This window comes from Mus musculus, chromosome 11, assembly GCF_000001635.26.
Source record: "Mus musculus strain C57BL/6J chromosome 11, GRCm38.p6 C57BL/6J".
NCBI lineage: Eukaryota > Metazoa > Chordata > Mammalia > Rodentia > Muridae > Mus > Mus musculus.
Window position 1 is genome coordinate 68,761,802 of NC_000077.6, and position 24,248 is coordinate 68,786,049.

At 46.5% G+C, this 24,248-nt stretch overlaps 1 protein-coding gene across 4 annotated transcripts in view; it reads left to right on the forward strand.

Moving 5' to 3' along the window:
- Positions 1–24,248, forward strand: part of Myh10 (myosin, heavy polypeptide 10, non-muscle) — a 124,712-nt gene that overhangs the window by 69,887 nt on the left and 30,577 nt on the right. For 2 of the 4 annotated variants that reach the window (XM_006534489.3, XM_017314834.2), the window contains 14 exons: positions 710–853; positions 1,037–1,132; positions 2,435–2,553; positions 3,240–3,392; positions 6,398–6,571; positions 9,083–9,256; positions 10,071–10,185; positions 13,564–13,626; positions 21,305–21,498; positions 21,582–21,703; positions 23,126–23,195; positions 23,395–23,555; positions 23,817–23,925; positions 24,024–24,155. In XM_006534489.3, coding sequence (XP_006534552.1) covers positions 710–853; positions 1,037–1,132; positions 2,435–2,553; positions 3,240–3,392; positions 6,398–6,571; positions 9,083–9,256; positions 10,071–10,185; positions 13,564–13,626; positions 21,305–21,498; positions 21,582–21,703; positions 23,126–23,195; positions 23,395–23,555; positions 23,817–23,925; positions 24,024–24,155 — 1,826 coding nt within the window. The remainder of the gene's footprint in view (positions 1–709; positions 854–1,036; positions 1,133–2,434; positions 2,554–3,239; positions 3,393–6,397; positions 6,572–9,082; positions 9,257–10,070; positions 10,186–13,563; positions 13,627–21,304; positions 21,499–21,581; positions 21,704–23,125; positions 23,196–23,394; positions 23,556–23,816; positions 23,926–24,023; positions 24,156–24,248) is intronic. The other 2 variants (NM_175260.2, XM_017314835.2) reach the window with 1 other exon arrangement.

Here is a 24,248-nt window from a genome sequence, read left to right on the forward strand (position 1 = left end):
TGGGAAACACCCTTGAGCATCACTGAGTGAACTCGCCAAAAAAGTTGTTGTTCTTACCACATGGCCCCAAGGTCTGAGTAGCTACTGGTGGTGTCACTTAGCTCCCTGTCATGATATGACATGTTTCCTATCTCTGAAAGCAAGATAACCGCTGAGAAAACCAGCTTGGGGGGGAGGGGGGGCTGGGTTGCCTCTGGTAGGGCATGTACGTGGTGTGCACAAGGTTCTTGGCTCAGTCCCTGCCGTCACGGCTGGCCTGCAGGAGGTATTTCAGGGCCATACAGGGCTCAGGTGTCCTGGCCTTCTGCATCCAGGTCTTAGGTTCATGGCAGTGTTGCTGTAGACCCCGAAAAAGATTTGCTGTAAACTACCTGCTAAGATAAAAATACAGAATGAGTTTCAAAACTTAATGATGGTGCAAATATATAAATCTGGAATTTTTGCTTGTTTCTCTGCCACCCTGTTTCAAATAGAAAATTGTACAAATTACTATGCCAAAACAAAACAAAAACCTGCAGAAGTGTGAATATCTTTTTTTTTTCATCATTTGGAACATACTGGAAAACACTGTATGTTTATGCATTACATGTGTTAGCAGGGAAACGTGCCAGTGATGGGCAGGCGGCAAGCCCCCTCTGAGTTGTCAGTGTGTATAGGCAGGTATTTCAGTCTGTTGTTGTTAAATTGATGTCGTTGTCTTTCCTTTTAGCCGACTTACTCCTGGAAGGTTTCAACAACTACAGATTCCTCTCCAATGGCTATATTCCTATTCCTGGACAGCAAGACAAGGATAACTTCCAGGAGACCATGGAAGCCATGCACATCATGGGCTTCTCTCACGAAGAGATCCTCTGTACGTGTGTCCTGCCTCCTGCCCTTCATTCTTAGAACCCACGTTAGATAAACTGGGGCGCTAATGAGAAGCCCCGGAGAGTTGCCAGAGAGTTTCGTGGAGCCAGCTACGGCACCAGATAGGTTAGACTGTGTCTCTGCTACATTTTAATCTTCTTTTCTTTTCTTTTTTATCCATATAAAGCAATGCTTAAAGTCGTATCTTCAGTGCTGCAGTTTGGAAACATCTCTTTCAAAAAGGAGAGAAACACTGACCAAGCCTCCATGCCGGAGAACACAGGTGAGCTGATGAGCACCGCTTTTTACCTTTCCCCTTTAGGCTGGGGGTTGAGGTGTGGCCTCTCACTGTACTTCATGTGGCCTCAGACTCTTGCATCTTCCACCTCAGCCTCCTGATGACGAGATGCACTGCGTGCGGACTCATTGGAAATCTAGATTTTTTTTTTATGTGAAATTCTTCTGTCTCTAAATGTTAAAAATGAATTTAAACATTAGTCAAGAATAAAGGGATGTGGTTGCAGGTATTGGAAGCTGACAGATTGTTTCTGAAGGGACATAAGGAACCTCTTATTGCCTCCAAGGTCTCACTGGTGTATCGAGGTGAACTATAGTCAGTGAGTGCTGACATAATAAAGTCTCATCTCCCACCGGTGAGATAGTCCTTTGGGGTAGGAAGATGCTCATATGGTAAAGTGCTGTTATACAAGCACGGAGACCTGAGTTTTATCCCAAAACCTACATAAAAGTCAGGTTGGGGTCACATCCTTGTAATTAAGCAAGGCGGGCACTGGCAGGTCCCTGAGGCTCCCTGTCTAGCCAGCCCAGCTTTGTCTATCTCAGAAGTAAGGTGGATGCCACCTGAGTCACAGCATCCAGGGGTGCCCTGCCCTGTAGCTTCATGTGCATGTGCACACATGTACCCAAAACACTGCCCCCCAAAATAGCCCTTTTTGGTAACCCACTTGAGGTCCCTTAGTGTTTATTTCTGTGTGACTCCTGAGGGACTGACTGGCTTTCCTCCTGTATCATGCTCACTATTTCCTGTTTTATTTTTCAAGAAGGGTTTCTCTGCATAGCCCTCCCTGTTCTAGAACTCACTATATAGATCAGGCAGGCTTGAAACTCCCAAACATCCATTTGCCTCTGCTAGGATTAAAGGCATGCACCATCATATCTAGGTCATGGGCAGCATTTCTTGACCATGGAGTAGTTCATCTCCCTAGAGCTTTTGACCACGAGGGCCCTTTTGTGTACCATGCAGTCACGTGTTAGGTTAGCAGAAGGACTCCGTCCACCGTGTTCCTTCTACCTGCTCACATCCTTGAGTGATTTAAATTCGGAGTGATTTAAGGTTTAAGGTAAGGCATGTTATGGTACAGTTTGGATCTTGAGGTAACCCAAAAATAGACAAGGAGGTCACTCTTCTAGAAGGCCAGGGGGGCAAAGGCCTCCTGTCTCACCGATGTATTGTTAACACCTGATGTGACGTTTTAGCTCACGCGAAGACAAAGCTTTCCATGGCTTTAATGCCATGCTTGGATGCAAGTAGAGATCAAGCATTTAGGAAACTTTTCCACTTCAGTCGCACAGAAGCTCTGCCACCTGCTCGGGATGAATGTGATGGAGTTCACTCGGGCTATCCTCACGCCCAGGATCAAGGTTGGCCGGGATTACGTACAGAAAGCCCAGACCAAAGAGCAGGTGAGTCCAGCGGTGGCGCTTCTTACTTACCAAGGCGCCCAATGATAAACTGTGGTCAGGAACCCTGCCTGACGTGTACCACACCGAGCTAGTAAGAGACACAGAACTGTCTTGAAACCGATGAAGTTTTTTGTCTTGTTTTGGTTTTTTTTCTGTAGTTTTTTTTTTTCCTTTAAGGAATTTTAAGTTGATTTTTGTAAGTAAATGTGAAATGTTTTCTCCAGGTGTCCCCTGGCTGATAAATAATATGACAGACAAATCTTGTGTTTCATGCAGCCAACAAGACAAGGGCTATCACTTTACTGTCTTCTTACTGGGTGGAAGAGCAGCAAGTGCAGAGGGCTCATGCATGCTGTTTGGTTGTAATGGCTTTAAGGATATTAATAGCTTTGATTAAGAAGGTTAGAAGGTGATTTTTTTCTCTCCAGGGGCACACTGCCAAGAAAGCAGACCGATGAGACAGATGGCAGTTGCCCCAGGCTCTAAGGCCAGGGGGAGGGCTTTGCCCAGCCCTGAAGTGATTAACTACATTCTCATTAAGTATCCTAATGGCTCTATTGATATCTAACACTGAGCTGTAATTAAGCGGTGACTGAGGTCTGTATAGCATTGAACTCCATAGTACAGCTACTAATATCTTGTTGAGACCGCTTCCTGAATAAAAGGTTGATGTTATCTAATTACAGGCTGATTTTGCAGTGGAAGCATTGGCAAAAGCTACCTATGAGCGGTTGTTTCGCTGGCTCGTTCACCGCATCAATAAAGCGCTGGATAGGACCAAACGCCAGGGAGCTTCCTTCATTGGGATCCTGGATATTGCTGGTTTTGAAATTTTTGAGGTATTCCTCAACTCTCTCCTCTTTGCTATTTTGCTGTTGTTGATTCTTTTAACAGATGTTAAGGTTCATTCACACAGTTCAGTGCCAGGCAGTCAGAGCAGGTACATTTCTTGCTCTTCGATTAGAGTCAAACAATAGACAGCAAATAGCCACTCAGTTCACAGATTTGTCCATAGCAGTGAGAGAGTGCAAGAGATTGTTAGGTGAGTGTTCTGCAGTTAGACATTCTTAAAGGACAAGAAGCTGTCAGCTCAGAGAGCTTTTCTTTCTGGATAGAGACTCCAGTGCTTTATAAGAGAGTATTTATCAAAGGTTAGATTGCTAGAAATCAACCTTTGCTAACAAATCAAAGTTGCTAGAAATTCATGGTTGACCAAAGGTGGAGGGGGACAGAGATGTTGAAGTTGGAGTAGAGAGTAATGGGCCAGAGCATCCTCTGTGGGTCTCAGTGGGTCTAGGGAGAGCAGTTTGACAGGCGCATATGACAGGATGTCAGATGTATCCCTTGAAGTCACAGCCAAAGACTGTGGTGATGGGTTAATACTTTGCACATCTACTGTCAATTTTCAGAGAACTAGATAAAATTTTCAGCTCAAAAAATACATTTTTTTATAAATACAGATCCAAATCCTGGATCTGTAGGATCCCCGAAGTTGTGTGGTATCTTCTCTGACAAGTTCTATAGACATCGTGAGTGTTAGATCAAATGCTGCTGCTATGGCCAGTGGGTCAGTTTTGCCACGGCCGAGAGCATTGAATTGTCCTGCTGTAAAATGCTTAAGTCCAGCCTCGTCCAAACTGGATCACTGTGGAAAGCATCTTTCTCCACTCAGTTTGCACCATTACACCAAGAACTGTCACCTTTCCAACTCTGTAAATAGAAGATACAATGAAAGAAAAGGCCCCCATTTATAGCCACAACCGAATCAGAAGAAACACATAAAAATGGTCATGGAAGAGCCTGTGCAGGACATCTGACTTCTGGTTTCACCACCAGAAATGATGTATATGAGGTACTGCAGGGTATAGACTTGTCACATGCGAGCATTCCTTCATCACAGAGTTAGAGCTAGACCCATGTGCTTGTTGGCTTTATGGGGGCTGCATATTGCAGCACTGATGCTTACAGGTTGAGTATATTCATTAAAAATAAAAGCACTAGACTGGGCAGTGGTGGCACACGCCTTTAATCCCAGCACTCAGGAGGCAGAGGCAGGCGGATTTCTGAGGCCAGACTGGTCTACAGAGTGAGTTCCAGGACAGCCAGGGCTACACAGAGAAACCCTGTCTAGAAAAGAAAGAAAGAAAGAACTGCAAGCATGGGGGCTGGAGAGATAGCTCCGCACTTACACTTGCTGGCCTTGCACAGGACCAGCATGCTATGTTTCAGTGTGTCTTTTTTCCTAACGTCTACTTAAAGCTAAACCACATCTTTATAGTGCCAATAACTTAAATACCAACAAAGCCACGTGGAATTGCTCATTCAACAGACACTGTATCTCTTGGGAGTGCCTAGACATTATGATAGACACAGCAGCTAACAAAACCAAAAATTCATATCTATAGGAAGCTTACTATTTGTTTTCTGTACTTTAAAAGGTATAATTAATGTTAGTTAATAAGAATTTACATTCTAGGGTTGGTCAGGTAGCATTTATCAGAAAGGCCACATTCCCAAAGGAAGCACTACTAGAAAGCATCTGGGTCCTCTCACTAGATGTTATTCCTTAATTTCTTACCTTGCAACCTTTTGCCATTGGCACTAGAAGGTTATATAATGGATGTCAGAAATTGGCTCTTGCCACTACTGGAATTCAGTATATTTGACTTAGTAACTAATATACAGCGTTGGAAGGCAAGCAGTGTGCCCTCCTGTGGGGCAGTGACCTCATTCTAAACAGCAAACCAGGGTCATGGGCTGTGGGATACTGAGTAGCCTTTACAGACCATAAATCTATTTATTCTATGGAGAGCAATTGAACCTCTCTTACTTAATGCCACGTGTTATAATGAAAGAGGTTATTTATGGGTTCATGCTACTTGTGTGAACAGCATGGAAATAGAATATGGGTTGTACTTATAGGTGAATAAATTAAGAAAATTACATGTCTAAATTAATCTATCTACTAAGCAGAACAATAGGACAAGGGTGTCGGGGGACAGCATTCACAGACAAATGAGGGCAATGGCAGCAATGAATGAAGGATGCTCAGATTCACTTGTCACAACAGAGCAGTGTCACATTTGACATCGGCTAAGGTCAGGCAGCTGATGCAAGAAGGACCCCATAGAAACAGGAGTAGGAGCCTTGCATTCATTAAGAGCACTGTGTGTCAGCTCAGACTGTGCTCCCAGCAACAATTCCTAAGCTGATTCCTAGGTCCATCCTTTACATCACTGTGGAGCCTGCTGCCTCCGTGAAGAGAATGGAACACAGGCAGGTGCAGCCTGTAGCTCCTTGTAGCTCCCTGCAGCTCACAGGCCCACAAGCTCACCAGGATACCCTGAGCCTCTTCCCTCTCCAGGTCCTGACGTTGCTCTTCCTCTCCTCGCTTTGTATTTCATTTATTCTTTATTTCTATTCCTTAATTGTTCATTAGTAAGCACTGAGATGTTTGGTAATGTGGTGTAGCTATCCTCTCTTACCACCACCTCTCTGTCTCTCTGCTACACTGTGTGTGTGTGTGTGTGTGTATGCATCTGTATACTCATGCACACACAGAATTCAGTTATCTTTTTACTCCATGACTCCTGGGGATTGGCCTCAGCTTATCAGGCCTGGTTGTAAGCACCTTTACTCACTGAGCAGTCAGTCTCACAAGCCCTCTCTTACCTTGTTACAGTGCTGTGGTGGTGGGGCAGATGTGAGAGACAGAGAGCCCTCCCTTAGGATAGTCATAGCTTTAGTAGTGTCTGTGCTGCCTACGGAATAGTTTAGAATGAGCTTTTGGGGTAACTAGATGGCTAAGTATTCCTGTCTTCCTCCCATGACTCAAAACCTTCAGCTGAACTCCTTCGAGCAGCTGTGCATCAACTACACCAACGAGAAGCTGCAGCAGCTGTTCAACCACACCATGTTCATCCTGGAGCAGGAGGAGTACCAGCGAGAGGGCATCGAGTGGAACTTTATCGACTTCGGCCTGGACCTGCAGCCCTGCATCGACCTGATAGAGAGACCTGTGAGTGCCTCCTCCCTGCCCAGCTTCCTGCTCTGTTGAGCAGAGACTTCAGTTTTCTTTCTGGCATAATCTGAGACAGACGATCTAGAAAATGATACTCTGATAACACGATTTACTTAAAAGTGTGTGATCTGGCAGTCAGAGCCTTTGTTAGGTCTCCTCAGGTGCAGCCTTGAATCCCCTGTCCTTGTGTTTGTGCATGTGTCAGATAATGTGCTGTGGTCCTCACAGACCACAGAGACCAGTATGATGGTTGCACTGGTGTGTACCTGTCAAAGGGCGTGTGCCGCTCCACTTCCTTCCTAGGTAATACAGGGACACTTAGCTGAGAACAAAATGTGTCACATAAACTTAGTTTTTAGATAATTGAATTTGAGCTCAGCCTTTTGTAAGTATTTTTTGACAGTTTTTTGTTTTTGAAGTATGTTTGAGGAGGCATTCTTTTGGCAAATATACATTTAAGGACACACGATGTGGGATAGTCCATAGCTTAGCTCTGCCAAGATAGAGTAAGCTAGCCCTTCATGATAATTCCTGCTCCACTTACGGTCTGACATATGATTCTGGGCCAGAAGGCTGGAGACAGATGCTGGAAAGGGAGTGAGAGAATGTTCTGGGGCAGCACTGGGTGGTACAGTGGTCACCGTAACCACATATCTTAGACACTCCAGGCAGGAGGAGGTAAGCTCCTTCCGACTTCCCCTCTTGGCCTCCATGGGCACCAGCACCCATGTTCACAGACACATAAAAATAATAAAACAGATCTAGGATTTAGGAATGTTTTCATTCAAGGGGATTGGAAATTGAATGTTATAATTCCTATGACCTTAACATTAGTGGCATGCTTAATTTCTCAGACCGTTGACAGTAGCTCCAGCTACCTGCCCCTGTGATCCTGGCTCAGTAGCCCCAGCTATTTGCCTCTATGACCCTGGCTCAGTATTATTAACTCCCTTCCACTGTAACCCTAACACAGTAGCCTGCCACTGTGACCATGGTTTCTCTAGAAGTAGCTAACCTCGGACAATGTGGATTATCATCTCTCTTTAACTGATCTGACACCCCGAAAGCTCTTTGAGAAGGAACCCAGGGGTAAGGGTCTCGCTGTAGAAGGGTTCCTAGGTCCCATGAACCGTGTGCTTCATTCAGCAAGTGCCTGGATCTATCACCATCACATTGCTTCGTTTATACTCAACTGTAACCCCTGCTTGCCTTCCAGATAGCATCTTCATCCAGTAAATACCTGAGGAAAATAGTTTCTAAAGTTTTATACAAAAAGAAAAAAATTCAGAATGTGAATTCAGTGCCGTGTCACATGCTGGGGCCGCACTGGCGCTATAGCAGTAAACAATAGCCCAGAAGCACTACTAAGGAGCCTGCTGCTCTCTAAATACTTTATTTCTGTTTCCAAGTCACTTATGTAGAAAAAGAAAGTCATCGAAGAAAAGGCAAGCTGTAGATTTTTTATTATTTTTAATTAAGACATAATTCACATGCGTAAATGAATGTAAATGAACCTGTTAAGGCTGGAATTCAGCAGTTTTGTGCTATATCATACCACTAATTCTACACTGTCATGACTCCACCCCGGTAAAATCCTGATACCCGGTAGCCCCACACCCAGCATAGTGCAACTGATGTGCTTTCTGTCTCTGGATTTGCCACAGCCTTTTAAAGTGACTGATGTTTGTATTACCCCCTCTCATAATTTATTAGTCACTTTTCTGTTGTTTCGATAGAACAAAACAACTCACAGAAGGAAGGGTTTAACTTAGGCTAACAGTTCCAGAGGGAGGAGAGGCCATTGAGGTAGGTGATTGTGGCAGCCGGCAACAGTCATGGTGGCAGGAACAACTTGAGAGTGAACCAGGAATGGCGTTGTGGTTGTGTGACTTTGAAACCTCAAGAACTAAGAACTTCCTCCAACAAGGCCACGCCTCCCCCAAACATCACCACCAGCTGGGGACTGAGTATTCAAATGCCAGAGTCTGGGGACATTTTTCCTCAAACAATCACACTGTGCTGTACTGAGTAATAGCTTTAGATATTTTACCGACAAGAAGTGGTACAGCCTATTGAATCATCAGTTAAACAAAAACTTAAATGGCTTAGCATGGACAGTGTCTGCTTAGTTGAGCTTTATAGTATACCCAGCAGCCTTGACCATAGAGTGCTCACTTTGACCCCTCCACCCTTGTCCCATCCCCTCTCCCAGCTCCTTTCTGCTTCTGGATGCTTTTGTAGAGCGTCTACTGTAATTAGTTTACTTATAATGTACATACTTCAAGATTTCAAGGCTTATTCGGTAAGTTACCCATTTCTTTCCAGTGCTTAGTAACTTAATGGTCTGTGTTTGAACTTTTAGCTTGTTATGGCATGGACATACTTTCCATTGGAGAAGCTAGTTCTTTCATAGCTCTTCACAGAGTTGTTGGTTGTGGCGGTAAGCTGCCAATCCCCGAGGTGGAGCCATGACTAGCTTTGTCAGTGCTCACTGCCTCTCATTCTCAGGCCAATCCCCCTGGCGTGCTGGCCCTCCTGGATGAAGAATGCTGGTTCCCCAAAGCTACAGATAAAACATTTGTTGAAAAGCTGGTTCAGGAGCAAGGTTCCCACTCCAAGTTTCAGAAGCCGCGCCAACTGAAAGACAAAGCCGACTTCTGCATCATCCACTACGCGGGGAAGGTGAGAACCCTTAGGTTAAACTCGGTTAGAATGCTGCATGGTGGGGCTGGGGAGGTGGCTCAGCAGGGAAATGCCTGCTACCCAAGCATGGGGTGCTTGAGTTTGCATCCTCAGCACCCAGTCAGGCATGATGGAGAACACCTGAAACCCCAATGCTAGGAGGCATGGCACGGTGAAGACAAACAAGTTCCCAGGGTTCACTGTCCAGTCAGTTGAGCTGAAATGACAAGCTATAGGATCAGTGAGAGACTGCTCAGAAACATAGCACGGAAAGTGATAAAGACACCTCAGCGGTCCTAGGCTCCACATGCACACAGCATACGGTAACACACAGAAGCGAAGAACTGCCAGGCAGTGGTGGCACATGCCTTTAATCTCAGTACTTGGGAGGCAGTGGCAGGCAGATCTCTGTGCGTTCAAAACCAGCCTGGTCTACAGAGTGAGTTCTAGAACTGCCTTGGCCATAGTGAGAGCTTGCCTCCAAAAGAGGAGGAAGAAACAAACTTGGCTGGCCACGTGCTACACACTTATAATCCTGGCCCCTGAAGTCAGGAAGATCAGACCCTGTCTTAGAAAGGAAGGAAGGAAGAGAGAACAAAAGAGATAGAGAGGAGGGAAGAAAGAACCGCTGTTTGTGGTTTTGCCGCGCACTGTGATAAGGCAACACTGACCATGTTTATTTATACCATTACCTGCCATTGAGACGGTCCCCACAGTCCAGTGCGGGATTGTTTAGTGAGTCTTTGATTAAGACTTCAGATGGTACTGAGTTGTGTGTTCTTCATTTCCTCTCCTTGGCTCTGGTGTGGGACAGGTGGACTATAAGGCAGATGAGTGGCTGATGAAGAACATGGACCCGCTGAATGACAACGTGGCCACCCTCCTGCACCAGTCCTCGGACAGATTTGTGGCTGAGCTTTGGAAGGACGGTGAGATGAGCTTGAGTTTGTATTTAAGCTTGGCCTGGATCATCTGTAGCTAAGGTTTATTTACAGTTCTTTCACATATGTGTGTTTGTATAGATCCATACGTTTTTATTGCTTTAAAATCTTTCCCTAGAGCACGGCTGCCGATATGTAAGAAGTTACCCATTTTGTGAATATTTGGGTTAAGAAATAAATACAAACCATCTGCCCCCTTGGTCAGACGCTGTGGGGCATATGGAAACTGTGTACATTCAGAGCCACAAGAAGCTTCAGGGTCCCTCAGGCTTCCCAGTGACAGCTGAGATTATGACATAAAGGCACAGGCACAAACAACCTGAGAAGAGCCTTTTCCTGGTCCGGTACACAGGTCTAGCAAGCTGTATCTTCCATTATGCCCGAATGTCACAAACACACAATAGCCAATGAGTGAACTCTTCGATATCCTGCATAGGGACTGGTTGCTTCTATTTTCATTAATCTTCATAGTTCTTTTATATGTATGAACCTCAAGTGATTCCTGATTTCTGGTGACATTTACCACAGGGTAGATTTTACTAGGATACAAAATGCTTGTATTTCTTTATTCCTAGTAGGAACACATCTTTTAGAGTTTAGCTCTCTGCTATCCTTCGTCCTGGATATTATGTCTCTCTTCACTGGGCCTCAGGTGACTCCCACTGGTTCAGTAATTAGTCGTTTTCTTGTTGTGAGCCCAGGGTGTATTAGCTTAGCCATCTTCTCTGGTTGAGAGAAAGAAACACAGTAGATAAAGAGGGTGTGAGCAGTTAAGGCAAAAGAAAGAGAGAGAAAAAGAAGGATGAGGAGAAAGTCTTCAGGGGACCAGTGACCACGTGAAGGGCAGTGTACTGACGAATGACCATGTGTAGTGGGCAGGACAAGTATATGAGGGGGCTGGAAGGAGTGTGATACACCACCCACATGTGTGCCTGTGTCCTGGGAAGGGATGTGCCTAGGACTCGACTCTAGGAGAAGGTCCCTTGCAGTGACCTAGCTAGTTAAGGTGCTGTCTGAATACACAGCAAAAGATCTGGGCCTCACTCAGTCCATAGTGTCAGAGTGGGGCTGTTCTCCACTATGATGTTAAGTCTTACCACCATGGAATCTGAGAAACTAAACATGAAGCAGGAGAAAGGACTGGCCTCAGGTCATCCCAGGGCCATGGTACTTGAAAGCACAGCACTGGACAGTTGGCAGTGTGGATATAGAGTGTCTCTCAAAGGAGTGGCATGCAGTGCTGTCTGTCATAAATATCTGCCTCGTCATTACCAAGGAATAATACTTAGCCCCTCTTCCTCTAGCTCAAAGAATAAGTTAGCTTGGCTTGGGGCAGGGAAGGGAGTAGAGTGATCTGGAATGGAGACAGAAAGCCAGCACTCAGGAGTCCATTCTGGCTGGATAGAAAGGCTGGGCCCAAAAGGGGCAGAAAGCAGAAGTGAGGCTGTGGTGATGTTTGCAGCTAGGCTCAACCCTAGTAACCTGACCCAGATGCAGTGCTTAGACTTCATTGAACAAAGAGCATCAGCATAGATCTGTTCAGTCTAATGTAGATAAAGTGGCTGTCTCCTGGGTAGCTGGGGGAACCCGCTAGAAGTGAGGGCTGCAGGAGGTGAGGGGTGAGAAAGGGCCTATAAAGGCCTGGAGACTGACAGCTTAGTACGAAAGGTTAAATCCTTCTCTCTCTTTTCCTTACCCAAACTGCCATTCAAAACCCTTTGGAAGCATAAAAGATGCATCCCCTGCCCACAACAGACTTGTCGAAAAGTGACAACTCTGGGAAATCTGCATTTGTCTTTGTCTTTTCTCCCAGCTCTCTGAGCGTCCTCCTTCCGTGCTTCTCCAGTTGCAGATAACTAGAGAGGATCGGGTTTTAGGATAAAAATTCTGTAGGTGAGGGTGGGGATGGTGGCTGGAGTGACACGAGCCCATGAAGGGTCACTGAGGATGAAACTTACAGTGGGGGGCCATGTGTGGAGAGAGTGCCACTTAACACACACAAGTACGATCTTTGCTTGATTACAGAAGTGCTCAGAGGGAATTCTGTCTGTCCATATTTAGTTTGCCGCTCTGACCATTCAGGTTGCACTACCTGCCAATGTTAGCCCTTCTGCTACACATGTGGCTTGAGCACCGCGGCAGCTCTCAGCAGAGTAGGGTGAGGAGTCTCATCTGTCCCGAGTCGGTTTGGTTCTGCTAGCTTCTGCTCCCCTCGCAATGTCACTGTTAGGAGAGCATCCTGTCGCCCTCCAGTGCAGGTGGACATCTGGTAAAATCTGAGTGGCAGGAGAGCTGAGCGGTCACGGGCTATTGTAGGGCATTGTGCAGGCAGAGAACCAGTCCCAGGCTTTCTCAGGCTTGAGGGCTGTGGATTTCACTCACAAGGACAGTGGCAGGCTCAGAAGTTAGATGGGGGAGCCAAAGTGGAGAATTGTCACTTTGTAAATGTAGAGATCTCTTGGGCTAAGAGGAACTTTTTTCATAGGAAAAAAAAAAAAAGTGGTCCTGATGAAACATAAAATTATTTCCTTTTCCTGCCATTGAAATGCATGAGTTGGACACAATGGAAAATGTATAATGTTTGCCTCCAGCTTGCCTAAGAAGGCACAGTCCCCCTTGAACTGTAGACACTGTGCTACAATCCAGCTTATGTGAGTCTCACTCAGGTCTCTCAGGCCCAAACCAAAAGGAGTGAGTGTGTAGATGGCAGCCTTGCCCTAGGGTTCCCAGTGCCCTGCTTTTATTAAAAGCTGATGTTTGGGGATCTTGACAACTGCGTAGCAATCCGTGCCCTTTCTCATGCCTCTGTACATAAACAGCAACAACTAAAGAACGCATGGTTGAGCACAAGAGCCTCCTAGGGCATTTCCATGAGTAACGGCATGATCAAGCGTTACAATACCTTAACATTTGCTACAGCAGAACTTGAGTAGTTAGCCGATCTTTTAGAAATTTGTATTTGAAGTAAATTATGTTTCCAAAATCTGTACTGGAAATTTGACAGTAAAATTCCTGACTTTGCCTTTATCTTAGTGTTCTGATTTAACTGCCGTCTTGCCCTGATTTACTAACTGTAAGACGGATTAACTAGTACCTCGTTACTCTTAAATATTGTCACTGTGGCATGATGCTCACTCCTGGTGTGGGGAATATGCTCTTTTGATTCAGCTTGAATGTATTATATAAAGAACTCGATTCAAATGCACAGATTCTTGAAACAGTAAATTTTACATAGGCTCTGCCCTGGACCAGCTACTTTGGTAGCCCCATTTGAGAGTTTACTTGTGATGTCAAATGTCTTTCCCACTAACTGAAGTGTTTGTGTATCTGCTCTTGTGTCCTGTTTCCACTGTTTCTCTGCCTTAGAGATTCAGACTATTCAGAGAGCTTCTTTCTATGACAGTGTTTCTGGTCTTCATGAGCCACCAGGTGAATGTATACAGCCTGCAGGGCCTCCAAATCAGAAGGGTCTTAAGACCACAGGAGAAGATGGCGGGGTGGGGGCTGGCAGGGTGGCCTGGGAGGTGGGGTGTTATGGGGGTTTCTGGGCTTTCTGTTCGTTTTGCTCACAGGCCTGCATGAACGTCCCATTTCATGCTCTCTTTTATTACTTCCCGGCAAGTGTTTGAGTGCATAACCTATTCAGTCGCTACTGCCTACACATCGCTTGTTATTTTATGCATAGCACTTAGAGCGTTGCATATGGAAAGGTATGTCTCTCACTACCTTTCCAATTGTGCCATTTTGATACACACTTCTGCAAGAAAACTGTTAGGATCTTATCTGCTCGATGACATCTCTTCTATCCCTGGATCACCTTTATGGTTTCAACTCCCAAGGAATCCTAAGAAGGAAGTGTCTCTCTCTAAACGACTATATCTTGTGAACAAGTGTTTGCTGGCCTCAGGATTGTTGTTCCCATTGTTGTTGCTTTTGGATTACACGTGGGATAATGTCTAGCTGTTGCCTTTTCTTGAACTAAATCTGTCTATTTTACAATTAAGGTACAGTGGAATGTTCTTAGAATTTATACTTTGCTCTTGAAATTGAGCTCCAAAATGTTTAGATTTGTAACTTATATCCTTAGCCCTATTTTCAGATAGATTCTAGCCTTGGCTAGAGGGTTCCCAAAGTCCAGTGTAATAAGAAACTCACCTAGCCTTCCAATTTTTAATGAAATTGTCAAGTAGCAATATTTGACCGTAAAATCACTTTCATCTTATAAAACGTGTGAATTTGGGACCAGGAGAATGCTGAGCTCTAAACCCGTCTCAGAAGTTGCTTTTAAAACTGTCACCAGGCTGGGCTGTGATAATCCACAGCAGGAGTCCTGCCTGCAGTTCTAGCTGACACTGAGTAAGCCAACTGCAAGCCCAGAGTGGAAGCAAAGACCAGAATGGGTCAGACGGCACAGCCCACAGTGAGAACACCCCAGAACTCTGTGACCTTGGGGGGCACTGAGGGTGCTGAGGAAGGCGAGCCAACGCTGTGGGTTAGATCTGTTCAGTCTTATGTTTATGCTGGTCTTCCCTTACTGCTGCCGAAGGCTGGGAAAGGCCAAGGCAGAAGGATCACACCAATTTAAGGTCAGCATGGGCTTCACAGTGAGACTTGGTTTCAAAACAACAGAAAAATTAGCAATGTGCCCTCTCCAAAAGTCTCTGGAGGAGGAGTCAGGGCTGGATGAGGGCCCTCAAGGGAGCAGCTTCACCCAGCTCTGCTCCTGTGAGTCTTGATCTCTGGGCATTTGTTCGTGCTGGCAGGATCCAGTACAGAGCCCCTCTCTGATGACTTCATCTTAGTAAACTAGCGGCTCGCTCATCATGTTCCCACCATAGCACTAAAATGTTCCTGGCTCTGTCACTCCTGTGTTGTGAAGTAGCCTTTGGTTGAGCTTCTTAATTGAACTGAGGTGGCAAAGGTCTCAAACTCTCTTCTCAGAGCCCACCCACCCATCCATCCACCATGGCTATGTATTTAGTCTTTGAATTTGTGAATATTCTGTAGCCCAGTCTTTCTCTTCTCAAAACCTGTTTACGTATCTGAGAAACTAAGGGGAAGGTGACAGGCTTAAAGATGGAAAAGTGAGGCGCTGTGTTTGGCAGTACTCTCCTGGGACACAGTGAAAAGTCTAGGGACAGATTTCGGGTGGCTGTGACATACTAACCTGTAAGGGAAGACCAGCTGTCCTGCAGGCTCATACAGATGCTGTGCTTCCAAGTGTGTGGTAGCCAGGGCTACATAGACCCTGCCTCAAAAACAAAACAAAAAGCAACAGAACAAAATGTAGTCATAGTGTTGGGGAAATATGTTTTCAAGCTTTTAAGGAAAGAAAATGAAACTGCAGTAAAGAGATTTTTGAAAAGCACCGAACAACATATGGGAAAACAGTGACAGGGATTCCTAGCAGCAAACATGGAGGTCCAACGGGCATCAGCTATAACCTGAAGGAATGAGCTTCCTATAGATAGTTTGGAAGTCCAGATTTCTGAAGAGAAAGCAGACACATGGGATACAAGCACACTAAGCTTGAGGACGGCTCCTCGGAGTTACTGACGGCTGAAGGCAGGGACCGGACCCAGACCAGGCTGGAGTATAATCATCCGCCCTGGCAGTGGTTTGTCCCAGTGGCCTTCACACATAGACACATAGACAGCACTGTTGGGCTTTGAGCCTTCGCGTCCCAGATCGCAGCTGACTGATCTGAAAAGGTACCAAGAGAGAGAAATAACACAAAACGTCGGAAGTGCCAGGAAGGGAGTTTTAATTGCTGGCAGAGACTTCCCCTACCACCTTCAATCCTGCATGAAGAGACGCCATCTTAAGATACAGTAGCAGCTACTAATTCGACTAAGACTCAGACTTGCCTTAATTTATGGGGGGAAATTATTTTAGACATGTGTTTAAAACATGACAGAGGATTTTCTGACTCCAAAAGCAGCCCTATCCAGTGAGGCATAAAAAAAGCCGGGTAAAATGGTGCGTGTGGACTGTAATCCCAGAGAAATCACAAGGCCACCCTGAGCTACATAGTGAGACATCTCAGACACTTTCAAAGCTTTAGAGGAAGCTCCTCATAGAAAAGCACTAGGACGGCAAAAACCGAGCTCCCGCTGAGTCAGCAGACTTACCCAGTGGTCACAGCACCCGTTCTGATGCCATCTGAGCTTGGGGATTGGTCAGCCTCAGTCTGCTTAAATGATCGTTTTCAGTGAGTGGGTTTGGTTGTCGGTTGTTTTTTTAGCTTGAGTTTTATCTCCACTGCAAAGTTCAAGGAGCAATATTTCCATACCGCATCTGGCTGACTGATAGTTGACAGGCATACGTGCGTCTTGGGGTCAAGAGGAGCATGGGAAGCACCCTAGGTTTTTGTTTTGTCTGTTGTTGGTTGGTTGGTTGGGTTTTTTGGTTGGTTGTTTGGTTGTTTGGTTTGGTTTGGTTGTGGTGATAGTTGTGGTTGTGATTTGGGTTTTTTCTTTTTGTTTTTGTTTTTTTGTTTTTTTGAAATAGCGTCTCTCTACTTAGCCCTGGCTATAATGGGATTCACTACATAGACCAGGCTGACCTAGTGCTTGATGTTCAAGGGGTACAGTTGCTATGGCTACATGAATAGCAGTTGTCTGTTTTCTTTGTTTTTGTTTTTAAAATCAAACCCACATTAACTCATAGCATCCCCAGCCTCGGCTGATAGACAAGCAGTCAGGCTGGACCACCACCGTCACATAAGTCCCAACATCTACCTGACAGGAAGAAGCCAGGGAACAGTAGCCCCTGAGTGTGGGGAGGGAGGGAGGGAGAGGCCTGCCTGCCTGGTCAGTTCTCCACTAGTACTGGGGGTTGAGAAGGAGGGCTGTCTCCTTAAATCAGTCAGCCAACCTTTCTGCTTCCTGGGGTTGTCCTAAAAATGTCTAACTGCTAAAATTCTTCTAACAAATTGGCTCTAACTACCAATTCCCTCCTGGTTGTAAATCTGTAATTGTAGGGTACATATCATAAAGATGTGTTATGAGGCTGTTTCTGGGAACTCACAGCAGGTCAGTATTCCACTGCTGAGGTGGCTGCAGGGGACCTGTGGCTTGCCTGTCACCTGCTGGCTGGAGGCCCTTGTGAGAGAATGGAGCTTATATGCTCTGCAGCCCTGAGACAGTCATTAGGCTTCCCCACTCTCTGGCTTTTATTAGCCACAATAAATTTCAAATACTTAGTAAGCACTAATATTTTTGGCAGATTGAAAAAAGTCTTTGAAAACATCTTGTTCCTCCTTGCCTCCGAGGTTGTCGTCCCTGGGAAGAGCTGGTTAAGGATCCTGACAGGAGACAACATTATCGCCCTTAGGAAACTGGTGCTGGCAGTCTATAGCAAGAGAGATGAGAAATCCCTTTTTTCTTTTAAATTATGAATATAAACCCATCTAATTCCTGACTGTTTAAGCTTATAGGGTAATAAATTATAGTTCAGAACACTTGCAATTGTTGCACTGTTCTAGGGAACCACATAATAGATCCAGAGCCCACCACCAGCCCTAACGTGGCGAGGCGTGGCAAAGGAGTGGGCCCCGTGCTGTGGCTTGCTGCTGCTGGCTCTTGTGTCTCATCATTTACATAAGAAAAGCCCTTTCCTTATCAGAGTTTAATGAAGTTATACATTTAGTGATGTGCTAAGGGTCATTTAATGATAGGTTTTTCTTAGTGCTGGGACCCAACTCTGAATTTTAAATGGTAGATTTTAAAAAGACAAAACAACCTGAGAGTCTAAAGCATTGGCTTTTGGCAAACCTGAGTCATTTTTTAAAAGTAATCCAGAGCTATTGAATTGGAAATGAGGCAGATGGTGGTGGTGGTGCTAATGTGATTGGATCCTTGGACAGTGTTGGTAATCTGGGCACCATCCCTCCTTTGCGACAAGGTGACCTGTTGTTTTGGTAAGCTTTGTTGTCCTCCAGCATCTATTAAGTAGCTACTGGGTGCCAGCACCATGCACCTAGCCTGCACTGGGAAGGCAGCAGCACTCATCCTGGCTGTGGTCAGAGATCACAGTGACCGTGGGGACAGTCCCCATGGCCCTGAGAGTAGCTGCGGAAATGTCCTCTGGGGAACGCTAAGTCAAGGAGAGAGGCTACCTAGAGCAGTGTGGGGTGTTTTCTCGGGTTTGTCTGCTGAGATGTAAAGGTCAGGAGGGAAAGCCTCTGCACTGTGAGCACTGCGGGGACCAGAGCCTAAGGAGCTCTCAGGAAGCTACGGAATGGGGAGTTAGCCATGTGAGCAGAAAGGATGGATAAGTCCTTGTATCTTGGAGCTTGCCACAGTCTGGCTGGCTGAATGCAAGGTTGTGTGGGAAAGTGGGCAGAGAATACCAGCGGTGAGCACAGAGCAGGCTAGCTACTGCCTCACTGCAACGTGCACCTCCTTGTCTCGCTTTCAGAGGAAGGAGCTGGGGTTTGTTGCAGTTGGAACCTACCACAAATCACACGCTCACTGCTGGCAGTGTCTCGGACTCTGGCTAAAGTTATGCTAACACTTGGACATGTGTGACAGGAGAGGATTAGTGAGGTGGAAGGCCAGAGGAAAGACCCCTAGCGGAGTGTCAGAATCTGTTATCAGAAAGGGCAGAGTCCTGGCAAGAATGGGAAGTTGGGTGGGCAGCTGGATACAAGTACTCAGTGCCTCCCAGCTCCCACCGGGAGTGAGCAGCGCTCACACTGGGACACATGGGGTAAGGCACGGATGAGTGTTGTTCTTATCTGTCCGCTGTCCTCTTTTTCCCTTTTCCAGCCCAGAGTGGTCCCAGGCCCTCATCTGTTTCAGTTTCCCCAGGGGCGCCTGACCTTGAACAACTTGTTGATAATCCCCAATTTATCTATGTTATCCCAGCCTTCCTTAGCAGCAGGCTGCAGCATTCAGCCCGCCCTAGGCAGCTCACTCCATGTCTCTCCATTTTACCCATGACCTCATCCACCAGCCTCTCACCTCAAGCCAGAACCCTAGGAACTGCCCTCAACACGTCGCTTTTTCATACTGAATTAATCATGATCTTCTGTCAGAATATACTTGGACTTTTCTTAGCCATCTCATCTGTGATGTCATTCGTTCGGGCTGCCATCGTCCCAGGAGCAAGCCTGGGCCTTTCTGCCTTCCTGCTGGCTCTGCTCACTGCTCCTCCCTGGCCCCCTCCTGCCCTGCACTTGTTCACCTACTGCCTCTCTGCAGTCTTCATGCATTAAGTGGCAGCGCCCGGAGAGAGATCTCTTAGATCTCTTACCTGCGTTCCCCACTTTGAGATGTAAATATATTTAAAAGTATACTTTGTTCTTTCCCTAACACATGAACTAAGAATGTTAGGTGTCATCATGAGAGCAGATGCAGGATTGTAAAAGCAGATACAACAGGGACTTGATAAGAGTTTGTGGAAGGCAGATAAGACTTTTATGACGTCCAGCTGGGAGAAAATACATGGATCTGTGCTAGGTAGCCAGGCATATGCAATTTAAACTCCTAAATGAACTCTCTTGGCTGAGAGGTGTTGGGAGAAAAGAAGAGGGCTAACTCATTTCTTGTCACATCCTAGACGGGTTTCACATGAGTGTAGGTCCCGAGAGAGTACCAAGATAGATGGATAGGTAGAAGAGAGGTCATCTTGGATCACAAGACTGACTGAGCTGGGGGGCCACTGGAAAGGCTGGAAGTGGGCGGGGCCCTTAAGGCCAGAAGTGAAGAGTCTAGGAGGCTGCTGTGATGGCAACAGGTAAACATTCAGGGTCAAGAAAAACAAGCACAGGTAGTGCCCATTGCCTTAGCAATGGGTGGGTCACTGCCTGGGCAATGCTAGGGGGTGGAGGGTGGGGTGAAAGAGGTGGCCTAGCAGCCAAGTGTCCGAACACTGGGGAGATAGTGGAGGAAGGCGACAGGGACCAAACATGTCAACTGTAGAAAGAAGCAGGGCTCTGGTGATGCAGACAAGAAGTGGACTGATGCAGAGGTGATGGAGGCTCAGCATTTACCGGACAGGAAGGGGTGGTTGGTACTGCAAATGAAAGAAACGAGTGAGTCCTCTGTGGTACTGGACTCCAGGCCACTGACTGTAGCTTTGGGGGAGCAGCTTACGTGCATGGACCTAGGAGCCACACCGCTCTTCCTCATCCATCCTCCAGCTTCCATTCCAGACCCGCCTCGAGGGCTCTCACTCCTGGGCCAGGAGCTCCTTTTCTGCAGAAACCTCCGTGGAAGTCTAGAGTCACCTGAGAGCTTGCACATAGAGTCCCTACCCAGGGCCAGATCCCCAGAGAAATGGGGTGGCTGTCAGGGTTGAGGAGAATATCAGTAACAGGTCAACCCATATTCTGACTTCTTTAAACTATTCAAGAAAGCACATGGCATCTTAGGAAACAGGCATGCTAGTGGCGGCTCCTTCATGGTCTCACCATTAGGAGGGCCTGCTGTGTGGATATGTAAAAACACCACGTGCTTTAATGATCAGGAATGTCTAAGGAAGCTCAGTCCGTGGTTTTCTGCAGTCTTTCCCATTCTGTGGTTTTGCATCACTTGCACTTTGAGGAGACGGCTGAGGTTCACACATTGCTCAAACTCAGAGTGATGTAATCTTCCTGCACTGTTCCCCGGGCTCAGATGACTGGCTCAGTACGTGTGCTGGCTCAGGGCAACTCTGGTCTGTATAACCTGAGCGCATCCACTGAGTGGATCCGTGCAGTCGCTCACCTTTATGTGTATTAGGAGCCATTTCTTCTTGCGAGACTTTTCCCAGCATCAGTTTGTGTATCAATAATGCCAGCCAGAGATCCTTCCATTTGCCAAGTAATGGCAGATCTCACACAGGCAGAACGTAGCAGACAGTGGGTCCCTGAGCCTAGTGCAGTGGACAGCACCTACCCCAGTGTGGTAGGTGGGACTTGTAGGCACTGCAAAATCCTGCCCTATAAGTGTGTGGCTGTAGCTCCACGGCTTGTGCAGTGTCTGAATGTGCTGACTGCCTTTCCTAGACGGCACCTCTACCATCTGTTCACAAAGCTTATGCGCTGAACTATCACTGTCTCCCCTTCCTCCTCAGTCACACTCGGGTCACAGCCGTTTTCTCTCTCCTCTCCCCTCCCCAGTGGACCGAATTGTAGGTCTGGATCAAGTCACTGGGATGACTGAGACCGCGTTTGGCTCTGCATACAAAACCAAGAAGGGCATGTTCCGAACCGTCGGGCAGCTCTACAAGGAGTCTCTCACCAAGCTGATGGCAACTCTCCGCAACACCAACCCCAACTTCGTCCGCTGCATCATTCCAAATCACGAGAAGCGGGTATGTAAGGCGGAGCGCATGCGTGGTGAGGTGATGGAGCCTGGAGGCCGTGATTAAGCTAGAAAACGTGTCTGCTTGGTTAGGCTGGGAAACTGGACCCGCACCTCGTGCTCGATCAGCTTCGCTGTAACGGCGTCCTGGAAGGGATCCGGATCTGTCGCCAGGGGTTCCCCAACCGGATAGTTTTCCAGGAATTCAGACAGAGGTATTTATCGCTGACCTTTACCCTTTTTGTCTGTCTGTCCAAACATACCTTAACATGAATGAGAATGCCGATATGATAGGATGCTTTTCCTTTGTTCCCTGCGAAGGGGAGATCCTGATCTTCCTGCTGTACAAAGCAGCAGCTTCCCCACGCTGAAGAACATACTCAGTCTTCATAGCCCGGACGTTCACTGTAAAATGAGCCGGAAGGTTGGAAACTTAACGTTGTTTCTTCAACCACATCTACTTGGAATTGTTTTTCAAGACAGGGTCTCACTCTGTAGCCCTGGCTGTCCTGGAACTCTCACCCTATAGACCAGATTAGCCTTAAAAACACAGAGATCCACCTACCTCTGCCTCTGGAGTGCTGGGATTAAAGGCAGGCGCACCATCACCAGGCTTAATATATCCTTAAAACACATTTTAAATAATATTTTAAAAAGATAACAATCTAAAAATAGATGAATAATGTATGTTAAAATACAAGGAAAAAGAAATTTAAAATCCTCCAATGAGGATTCCTGAAAATATTTTAGGATGTTTCCATCTTTCTTCAGTAAATGAATCTGTGTGCATATAAATTTTTTCTGTGTGTGTGTGTGTGTGTGTGTGTGTACAATGGCAGACTTTAACAAGAACAGAGAGAAGAATAGACTAGGAAATGATTAAGGTACAGACGGAGCCTGACAGGTTTGCAGTGGAGACTGATGCAGACGGAGTGGGAAGTGCTTGGGGGTGATTCTCTAAAGTTGTTAACAGGGTCGCTTTTCTCCCTTTTTCTTCTGGAAATCAGATCTCAAAGTATTTCCATTGTTGATCCATAAAATAATTAGGGGCTTCCAGGTCAAAGCAGGGTCCTTGGGGCCTGAGTCACCTCACTCACCCTACCCCTCACCCACCTTGGTCTCAGACAAGTCAACTCAAGAAGCTGCTGCAGTCCTTGGTGTCGTCAGGAGCCAGCTGTCTAATAGTCGTCACTTATTTCGGGCATCTGGGGCACCGTGTTATAATGTCCGCCTTTCTGCCTCAGGTTTCCTGAGGTGTGACTGTGTACCCTGAAGTACACATTTCAGCACACAACTCTGAATATGAGTACACCCGGGCCTATGCCTGCTGCATGTCACCCTGTTCTCGTGGACAGTGCTCTTACTACCTTCTCTGTTATCTGATAAATGCTTCCCAACTGACTGGCTGGAAATACAAAGAGCCAAATAATTTCATCTTAAAGATGTGAACTTTTTGTGGGAGATGCAAAGTTTTCAATACCCGTTCTCATTCTTCTGTGCTAGATCAGTAGGCTGTGCTTTGATCTGAATCTAAGGAGGACCTGGGCCTGCAGAGGCTGGGGTGATTACTGCCCACCCTGCTCTGTTCTCAATGTGTGTGCTTCAGTTCCTGAAGGCTACATTTTTTCCTTCTCCAGATATGAGATCCTAACTCCCAATGCTATTCCTAAAGGCTTCATGGATGGCAAACAGGCGTGTGAGCGAATGGTAAGATTTCTTCTTTTGCTGTTTTGGGTTTTATGAGAGGGTCTCTATTGTGTAGCCCTTTCTGTCCTGGAACTCCCAGAGATCTGCTGCCTCTACCTCACAAGTGCTGGGATTTAAAGGCATGCACCACTACATCTGGATTCTTGATTATTATTATTATTTTCTTATAGCAAAAGTAAACAGGCTTCTTCCCTTTTAGATCCGAGCTTTAGAACTGGACCCAAACCTGTATAGAATTGGACAGAGCAAGATATTTTTCCGAGCTGGAGTTTTGGCGCACTTAGAAGAAGAAAGAGATTTAAAAATCACTGATATCATCATCTTTTTCCAAGCTGTATGCAGAGGCTACCTCGCCCGAAAGTAAGTGGACCATGATGCAAGAGAGCATGAGATTGACAGGCTCTAGCCTTGTGGATGGTGCGTTCCCATGGGAGCAGCATCTGGATGAACAGATGCACATCCCAAACAACACACAGGCACCAGGAAAACACCGAGGGCCAAGAAATGAAACACAAGGCTTGGAGCTGTGTTTCAGCCGAGGTCCTGGGGAAGCCATGCCCCAGGGAGCTTTGCTGGAAGCCAGTCACACCCCTGAAGTGTGCTTTCCTTACTGTTCCTCAGGGCCTTTGCCAAGAAACAGCAACAACTAAGTGCCTTAAAGGTCTTGCAGCGGAACTGTGCGGCGTACCTGAAGCTGCGACACTGGCAGTGGTGGCGTGTCTTCACGAAGGTGGGCTGGGTCCTCCTAAAGACCCTTCTGCATGGCGGGTGCCTGGAGCAGCAGGAGGGATGCAGAGCTGTAGTGACAAACTGTTTACCTTGTCACAGGTGAAGCCTCTCCTCCAAGTGACCCGCCAGGAGGAAGAACTCCAGGCAAAAGATGAGGAGCTGCTGAAGGTGAAAGAGAAGCAGACAAAAGTGGAAGGGGAGCTTGAGGAGATGGAGCGGAAGCACCAGCAGGTGTGTGCACCCCTCTGCACTCAGTGTCCTGACTCTGTCTACTGTCACGTGTTCATTATGAGGAGCCACGCCCACTGCCTCCTGTGGTACAGG